General features: G+C 44.3%; 1 protein-coding gene across 4 annotated transcripts in view; it reads right to left on the minus strand.

The window, feature by feature from the left end:
- The window catches only part of DOK5 (docking protein 5), a 44211-nt gene extending 40436 nt beyond the window's left edge, over positions 1-3775 (minus strand). For all 4 annotated transcript variants that reach the window (XM_057401683.1, XM_057401681.1, XM_057401682.1 and 1 more), the window contains exon 1: positions 3633-3775. In XM_057401683.1, the coding sequence (XP_057257666.1) occupies positions 3633-3698 (66 nt within the window). In that variant the 5' untranslated portion in view covers positions 3699-3775. The remainder of the gene's footprint in view (positions 1-3632) is intronic.
- Between the last annotated feature and the right edge of the window lie 5561 nt (positions 3776-9336).

Below are 9336 nucleotides of genomic sequence, written 5' to 3' on the forward strand. Positions count from 1 at the left end.
CATCCACCCATTCTTAAAATGAAAACACACAAACTAGCTGTTTCATTAAGGAGAGGAAATATCAACATAATATATTCGCCCTCAGAAAGGCCACATCTGTATCTCGGAAAAGACACTATCTGAAAATCATAAGCACAAGAAAAGCCTATTCCGGTAAAGAGGCCATAAAATTACTCCTCTGTTTCACGGGTAGATAGAAAGCACTGAATCAGATGGAAGGTGACTGCAGGCAAAAGCACTCAGCCCAGCTGAGTACCTTCCTTCCCAAAATCCAGGTCCAGCGGTCACTGATGGAAGCACTGTTCACAGAGCAAAGCAGGTTTCCTTTGTTTTCAGGAACTCTAGAAGGTTGTGCTTTTATACACTGTCAGCAGTTTTCCAGCACACCACCTCCTCTGTGTCACTGCTAATGACATAACAGAGGGAAATCATTGGCTGAGGGAATTATTTTTCTCCCTATAAGGATGGAAAGAATCAGGAAGAGTGCGCTTTCTCCCGAATATATTTGGCTCTGCAGAAAACACATGTGATACAAATGTTGCTATGGAAACCATTCTATTAAATAATATTAAATTAAATTTACATATTTAAAGTGTGCAAAAACAGTCCAGGTACAAAATTCAATCTTGAAATTACAGTGGAATTGTCACTACCCACTGGAACTGGCAGTTTTCTTTGGTTTTGAGAAAACTGATTCTCTTCACCCCTTTCTTTCCAAATGGAGCACCTGCATCCCAGTTACTCAGAAAAGTCATTTCTTGAGATAATTTGTAGATACAAGCTCAGTTCCTAGTTCCCTTGGAGATGGAATTACCATAGCATTGCAGAGAAAAACCTAGGAGCTGAATTCAGTCTGAAAAGACAATGCACTGATTACAGCTGTGCCACCATAATATTGGAATGTACTTTAATAACTCCCACTTGCATCCCACCACACACAGAGTATTGGAATACTTTTCAAATAAGCAGGAGTCCTCCATGGGGCTGGAGTAGGCTGGTCCTTCCTAATGTTTTCAGTGTGGGAAAGTTCTTTAAAAGTTAGTATTTTAAGGTCTAAAGTGTTTTTTCCCTTCCCACCTCCAGCTCCTGGGTGTCCTACTGCCCTCCCTGACAGAGCTGCTCTATAGAAAGCTGTTTGCATAGTTCCTTCACCTCTGAAGAAGCCAAGCTCACATAGCCCTTGAGTGAGGCTGGATTCAAGCTCTTGCTAAAACCAGGTGGCAGTCCAGGTGCTCAGCCATGCACGTACACACCTCACCAAGGCAGAAAACACACAAAGGGGAAAGGACAGCGTCTAGCTAGGGCTGCATAGGGAGAAGTGGGTGCTGACTGTTGCAATGTTGCCACAAGCAACACAAACCTGCATTTAAAGAACTGGGGTTAATCACATTACCCATTTCTACTTGGGCGATGTAAATCAGAGCAATGCACTTTTAGGCAGCTTATAGGAAACAAAAGTTACAGGAAGAAATCTGCAGCCATGTTTCAACCATCCATCCTTAAGCTGTGGGCCAATACTCTAAACTGAGAGCTACAAGGACAGTAAAGTATTACTGATGATGAAACTGCTATTTCCAAAGAGAGCAGCCAGATCTGAACAGGTCACCTCTCCTGCATAGCAAAGGCCCCTTTCTCCAGATGCAAAGCAGTGACAGCCAGATCACTGCAGCTACTGCCTTCCTCGTAACGTTCTCCACGGCGCTGGAAAGCCACTGGGACAGCACGCCCAGTGCAAAGAGCTGCTTAGGGCAACAAACTCAGGGCTCCACAGTTTAACAGATCTATGGCTATGGGAACTCTCTGGGACTCTGCTTGGATTCCCTCACAAAAGCACTTTCTGCCACTCCTTCCACACATTCCAGCCATTCATAATGACACAAACCTTTAGAACTGGAAGGAATGAGATCAAATAAAGAAACCGTCTTTCCAAAGAAAACATTTAATATTTGTTCCGTTTCCATGGACTCAGCGTTGTTCTCCATGACTTGCTCTATTTTTGCATTCACCTGTCAAGTGCATGTCTATTGAGCAGGAACGAGACACTTCACCACCACCACCCTCAAAGTGTTCTGGAAAGCCTTAGTAAAGGAAAGGCACAGGTATTACCAGAACTTACACCTTTCTCAGAGTAAGGTGTGCCTTATTTACATGATCACTGGATTTCACGGCTACATTATGGAAAAGTGTCAAAGTTTAATGTTACTTTTCATTTACATTGGAGCAAACTAAATACAAGCATACATTTAGTAATGAAAGGATAGTTACAATACACTAATTCTGCTAAATTTACTACAAGTTGCCCCATAATGCCATTATCTCTATCTGTCACAGGATCGTGTGGTTCTTAAAGAAAAACTGTGCCTGCAAGTCCACATACAAGAAAAACAGCCTGCTGGAATACTTCAAAATGCTGTCCAGTTTCCAAACAACTCAGTAAGATGCAAGTTACCAAAGCTGCAGAAAAGCACTGAGCATGGATACAGCAAGAGAATCAAACTACAACTGTAATGGGCCAGCAAGAGCTTTCAGATGACTGTGCACCCTCTTCTTCTCTCCCATAATAAATCTTGATGCAAACTCACACTATGAGCAACTGAGAATTGCCAATCCATCAGCTCTCAGTAAACATAAGAAATGAGTTCCCTTCCTGTCCTGAGAGGCAGATACATCAGTTTAAACATGTTATATACACAAAGCCTCCCTCCTTTAGCCGTGCTGGCTCGCCAAGGGAGGCCGAAGGTGCAGAAAACACCGGAGCAGCTCTGGTAGCTCGCTCAATGGGGGCAGGCAGCAGCAGCAGCCCGTGAACAGCCCCTGCTTTAAGAGGGCAGATGCCAAACCAGGTACTGCAGGGAACTGCCCTGTCACTGCTGCCCACTGAGCACCTGCAATGAACCCAGGAACACGGCACACTAGCGAAAGAACAACCTTACAGGAAGTTTAAACATAAATAACGAGCTAAAGGGGGCTTTCTGGATTTTCATTTTGCGCAGCTCCAATGAACTCAAAAGCCCTGAGGGTACCGCGAGGTTTTCATCTGTCCCACATAAGACCTTAAAGCCGTGATTTGCAGCAGCCCCCTCCCAGGACCCCTGCAGCCACCGACCGCTCCCAGCTCTCACCGCTGGCTAGGGCTCCCCACACCGGCAGACCCCATCCCAGGGGCACAGGCACCCCCAGTCCCCGTCCTGCTCCCGGCCACCCGGTCCCTCCCAGCGGTCCGAGCCCTCCGCGCTCCCCTCGCCGGCAGTCGTTCTGCTCCGGCCCCAAGTTGGCGGCGGCTGTCGGGGTACGAAGGGCAGAGCCGGGCGGTGGAAGCAGCCGAGGCTTCGGGGGGGGGCAGCGAACCCATCTCCCAGCGTGAGAAGGGAATAAAGATTCAAAGATACAGGTACACCACACAGGCATATATATAATGCATATATATATATATATACACACACACATTTGGGTGCCTTTATTCTTCTTCTTCCCCTCCCCCCCCCCCCAAATTTTGTCTCACGCCTTCCCCGCGGAGACACTCACTGAGCCCAGTTTGGAAAAACAAAAAGGACAAAGGAGCGGAAGGGGACAAACATAAAAGAAGAGGCGAGCTAGAGGCCGGTGCGCGCCCGGGAGGTGCCAGCACTCACCCCCAGCCGCCTGCTCCGGATGCGCACGTAGCCCTGCTTCACGATGTCGTTGAAATTGGCGGCCATCCTGCCCCGGGAAAGTTGGCAGCGGCCGGCGCCGCTCACACCCGCACCGCGCTGCGCTCCGCTCCTCACCGCTCTGCCCCACGGAGCGCCCCGGGCCGCCGCGGGCCGGGCCCTCAGAAGGGCCGTGGGAAGGACCGCGGCAGAGCCCGCCCTCTCCCGCCCCGCCTCCGGCACGGCCTCGCCACCGGGAGGGCTGCGGGCTCTTGTCCCGACAGCCAGCGAGGGGCCGGGCGCTTGCGAGCGCCCTCACCCTCGAGGCGCGTTGTCTCGATGCTTTATGCCTTTCCGCCCTGTAGCAAGAGCATCGCTTCCTCCAGCTGCAGGTGGGTCATCGGGCAATAGCCACGTCTGCGCCGTGCTGCTGAGGTGGTGCGGCTCAGACCTCTGGTTTTCCCTGTGAAAGGGGGTTTCCCAGAAAGTCTTTGGGATGCCTGAAAGAACGCCGAGTGGTCCAGCTCCAGAACCTCCTTCTAAAGAGCAGTAACCCGAGCTGCTGTCCTGCTGGGCACTTCATGTCGTGGAAATGTCACACGAGCCTATGCTGCAGTTTCGAGGCAATGTGAGGTTGCAGCAGGGAAAGACTTCGCCTGGCACTGGATGCCTCTCAGTTCTCTTTTGCCAAGAACATGCAACTATTGCCAAGCACACCAGCAAGTCCAAGAGAGAGGGGCCCCAGTAACTCAGCTAGCTCTACAAGGGTTACCTGCTTGTGGCATGCTATAAATGCTATGTCCTGGAAAAAAGGGACTGTTCATCTCTTCATGACACCTTTTAATAGCATTACAAATACAGGCAGTCTGAGGTCAGTCAGAGAGATTACTTTGACTTTGAGAATTATCCTGCCATTGAAATTACAACCAGGGTAGCAAGGAGGAAGGCAGGGCAGGGAATCACCAAAGAGAATAAAAGGGAGAGCACCTCGCTGCTGTGCTCAGCACAGGGTGACAGGGAGGCAATGCCCGTTTTTATTTCGTTACTCCATAACTACAGAACTCACCTGCAATAAAACTGGCCCCTTTCTGCTTTAAATTTGTAGCTCCTTCATTTTAGGAGCAGCCAGAAATGATGGTGGTTGCTCTGCTGGGGTGACAGCGTGGTGCTTTCAGTTCTTGCTTGAAGAGTTCTTGATTATGCTCTGCAAGGCTTTGCGAAATATCAATTGATGGAGTGGATTACGGAGATGGAGTGTAAGACTCTCTAGCTGAAGGGCTAATTCACTTAGGAGGAAGGAGACAAGTCTGCACTCTTTGCCACAGAGTCTTGTTTGTTATTTTATACTTCCTTCTTCTTTTCACTGAGCTGTTTTGCAGGATGCGTAAAACAGAACAGCTTCAGCTAGAAACAGCAAAAACGTCCACACCCATGCACCCAAATGCACCAGAAATGAGAAGAATATTCTGAGACAAGTCCATCCACTACAGCAATATGACCCTAAATCAACCCAGAAGTTGAATATTACAAAGTATGGGTTCTTGCATGCAAAATTGCCAAGTAATGTATTTTTGTTAAATATATCATACTGACCCAAGAACGCTGTTAATACCAGTTCCATAGTACCATTCATTAGATTCCACTGCCGATTGAAAGCTAAAGAAGTTTAGACACCCAGCCTGCTTCATCTGGTATGGAAGCATGCATTCACACAGAGATGTGTTTTACACTCTCAAGTACTATAAAAGTATTAATGCTGGAACCATCACCTATTTTCTAATCTCAGAAAAGGAAAAATCCAAAGCTTGCTTATTTTAGTTTCAAAGACATTTGTAGCAGGAAAGAAATTACAGACACACTTTAGATGTCTTTTCAACAAGTTCAGACATTTCTTCTAATCCCTTCCAGTACCTGTAAACACATCCTGCTGATACCATTAGCCACTAGCATAATCTTGCAGGTAAACACATTCCTAAGAGCTTTGTTAAGTAAAGGTGGATTTAAGCCTGTGCTTATTCTTTGATGAATTAGGATATTAGTGTCCACTTACGTTTTCACTTTGAACAACATAAATCCCTTACAAATGCTATGTTTCAAAGAGAATATGCATTTTAATCCCCATGTGTGCAATATGTTCCAAGAATGTGCCAGAAAATCTCATTGTTCAGGTTTGCAACCCAATACTATCACTAGAAAAAACCTTGTTTACTACGTTTTCAATACACATGCAAATGTGTGCTGTCATTGTTTTGACAGGAGTCCTTCTTTCATTTCCCTAGGGGTCTATTGACCATTTGCACTCCCTAAAAGGAAACACTGCACATGTTTATCTATATTCAAAACTGTGCAAAACCTTTATAATAAGCTTTCATTGAAATTCAAATACTTTTCCTTTTAATGACAATGTTACTGCAATTATTTCTTAGGAAGATAAGAGTTAAGGGTCACTTTGAAGTACTACCCTGCTGTTGATAATTTAAGTGGATTATTGTTATATTCTAATCTAATAATAACTATCATTGTATTGCCCTACAATGAGCTCATTTGCTTTTAGGGCTCTGTGAACAGAAATCACTGTTGTGCGTTTTCACTGACAATGAAGGTATCCGGTTGTTTTCAAAATGCCATACTGACATTTTAAAAAGAAGTTCCATTCACCTATTACATTTGCAGCATGTCATCCTCTGTGCCCATGACATTAGTTCATCACAGTCTACCAGTGGAATTTGTTAAACAGCTCTCAGACGTACCAAGTTAAAGAATAAAAAAGCTGTGGAGGCCATTTTAAGGGAGCAATATTCTCTGTGGAAGTTATTTCCTCGAACAGATGGAGCTGGCACTACTCAAACATTTCTTGACAAAAAGAGTTTCTCATTTGATCACCCTGAAATGATTTTCTGGAAATGCAGAACATGCATCAATACTGTTTCATGAAAAGCTCCCATAACATTTTGTCTCCATAAGGTCAAGATGCCAACGTTTTTCCACTACTGTTTGGATTTTTCAGAGTAGTTTGGAAATGATAATGTCACAGTGAAGTGTTCTGACCTTATCAAGTACTTTGAGGTTACCGGAATGCGATATTTCAAACACAGTATCTCCATGAGAAGCTTTTTGGCATTCCTATGTCTAGTTTTGTTTTGGTGGGAGGTAATTTTTTTGACATTTCATTCTGATTTTGCAATGAACAGTCTGAATTTGGACTAGTTCTGGCTGCAAGGAAATGCGACAGGTAATGAGCAAACACCAGAGGTGTCATGCTTTAAAAAAAGCATGCTGTTCCTATGCTATTGCAAACTTTGACATCCCTTATTCTCCTCTTTGTGAAGCCAGCCTCCTAGTGCTGCCTTGGCTCATTGGGCCAGCTGTATTTAATTTGGGAAAAAGAAGGAAAAAAAAAGTTTATTCTGAATTTACTTCTAATGCATAGGAAGAAAACACACAGTTTTAAAGCATGACACTCTGATTTTTGCTTATGCATGGTTTTGTTTTATAACTGTGGCTTGTTGTACTGCTGGTGCTAATGCGAAAGCATCCACTGGATCCACAGTACAAAACCGCTCAGAAAGCCTGTTCCTTCAGCATTCATTGTGCAAACTGATTTTGAGTGAATGAATTCTGCAGAAATAAAGATTTCTCAGATACTTTGCTGTTATATCTTCCCCTCTGTCTTTGTTTCTAATATGCCAGCAAGACTCTCTATGCAGCGACCTCAGGCTTCAGGCAAATGAGAAGTGTGTTGGGGCACAGAATGCACAGAATTTAGGAAACCTTTGGGTTTAGGAAAATTTGGGGTAGGCTTTTGAGGTAACTTACCTGGCAAAGTGAGGGCAGGACCCTTGGTTATAGCATCCTCACTCGCTGCAGGGATTTTGGAATACATTAGGTATAAAATTGCATTTGAGAAATGCACACATAACTTATTGGCAGAATTATTATGCAGATGTCAGTCAGTGCCAAAACATGAAAATTCATGAGACTGAACAGTTAGCTTAAAAAAAAAACCCTACCAGAACAGAATGTAAGCATATAACTACTTGCACAGTAAACAGGAAAGTGCCTGCCAGCATAAGCCACTGATAATCAATATTTAATGAGAATAAATTATCTATTAACCAGGCTAACATGTCATTTTGCACAGTAATATTGCAGTATCAGGCACTGAAATTACCTTGCCTCTGCATGATTCATATAATTCTGCTTCATGTAGACCAAGGTGGTGAAAGGCAGAGAAGTCAGTGGAGGGTGGGGAGTAGCAAATGAAATGCATCCTTTCACTGGAAACTCTGGTTCTGATTGTAATATTTTGTCCCTAACAAAATTACTGTCAACACAGTGAATGCTAAGGTAGAAATAAATATATGCTGCCTGAATCTGCAAGCAAAGTGAATCCAGGATAACATTAGCAATTGAAAAAACCCAACATTCATTTTGCTTGCTTTGTAGTTCTGTGACAGTTACAAGCATTTAAGCAACTTTCTCATCCTCACTCCCCTGAAGGCCTTCCTTCATCTGCAGAACACGTCTGGAGGGATTAAGCTGGAGTGAATGGTGGGTCATGAGGTCACCATCCATCCTCCCTTTTCCTATAGGTAATTTATCAGAGTCTGCAGTGTATCAGAGTGCAGCTCTGGGACTGTCAGCTCCCTCTGATCTTTGGCTATGGCAGAGCTGGAGCGATATAGGCTGTGCAATTGCAGTTTCCCTGACTGCCTGTTTGATATTTCCTGTCTGAGCCAGCACAGGAACATTAATCCCACAGTAGGTCCCAAAATATGTGACTGTAGTCTTTATCAAGCTATGAGTAGGCAATGCAGGAGTGCCAGAGACTCAGACCTCAGCAGCAGCTGAATTCGGATTACACCATGTGCACATGAAAGACTCATTCACATTTGTCTGTGTGTTTGGGCTTAACTGTGCTGCTCATGTAGGTGGATTTCACTGCATGACAAGTGGTTATCGTTGGGGCTGGCCCAGCTAAACGCCACAGCACAATGAATAATTCCTCCAAGAGATTCTTCCACAAATCAGTATCTCCTGGGGTAAGGCAGCATTTTCCAAGACAGTGAAGACAAGCCTGCAAAAGGGTGTCTCAAGACTCAAATTGCCAACATGAAACCGTGAGATTTAGCATACAAAGGTATAGAAATCATACTATAAACAGACATTTTGCCTACTATATGCTCACAAAGGAACTTGACTGGAAAGTATTCATGGTATCCAGGGGCTATTTAAGCCAGGGCCCATATATAATGGTATCTGACGTTTTTAAGGACATTCTGTAGGAACCCAAACCTTGTCTCTGGTAACATTTGGGTTACTGCTAGCACTCAGGCTGCAGTATGCCTCATCAGTGCCGTAACAGGATGCTGGTTGCTAATACAGTGTATTCAAATTAATAATTTACTATCATCACACTGCCAGAAAAGCATCAGCTAAGTTTCAGTTGAAACCCAAATGTTAAGGGTTTCACTTGAAAATTCAGATAGAAGCTTCTTTAAAATTCCGTCACTGTTTTAAAAGTGAGTTGTCTCTAAATTAGACTGCAAGGTCTGTATTTATAGATATGTCAATACTGATCCAGTGAAACCTATTTTCTGTTGTTTCACCCTACATACTCGTTACTGAGCCAATGTCAAGCTAGTTTGACATCTGTGTTAACAATATGTCTATGAGGCAAATTCTTACCTTGTCTTAGTGCTCTTTT

The sequence above is a fragment of the Pezoporus wallicus genome, unplaced genomic scaffold (assembly GCF_028554395.1).
Source record: "Pezoporus wallicus isolate ANWC-B61680 ecotype Strahan unplaced genomic scaffold, APGP_CSIRO_Pwel_v1 contig_9238, whole genome shotgun sequence".
NCBI classification, from domain to species: domain Eukaryota; kingdom Metazoa; phylum Chordata; class Aves; order Psittaciformes; family Psittacidae; genus Pezoporus; species Pezoporus wallicus.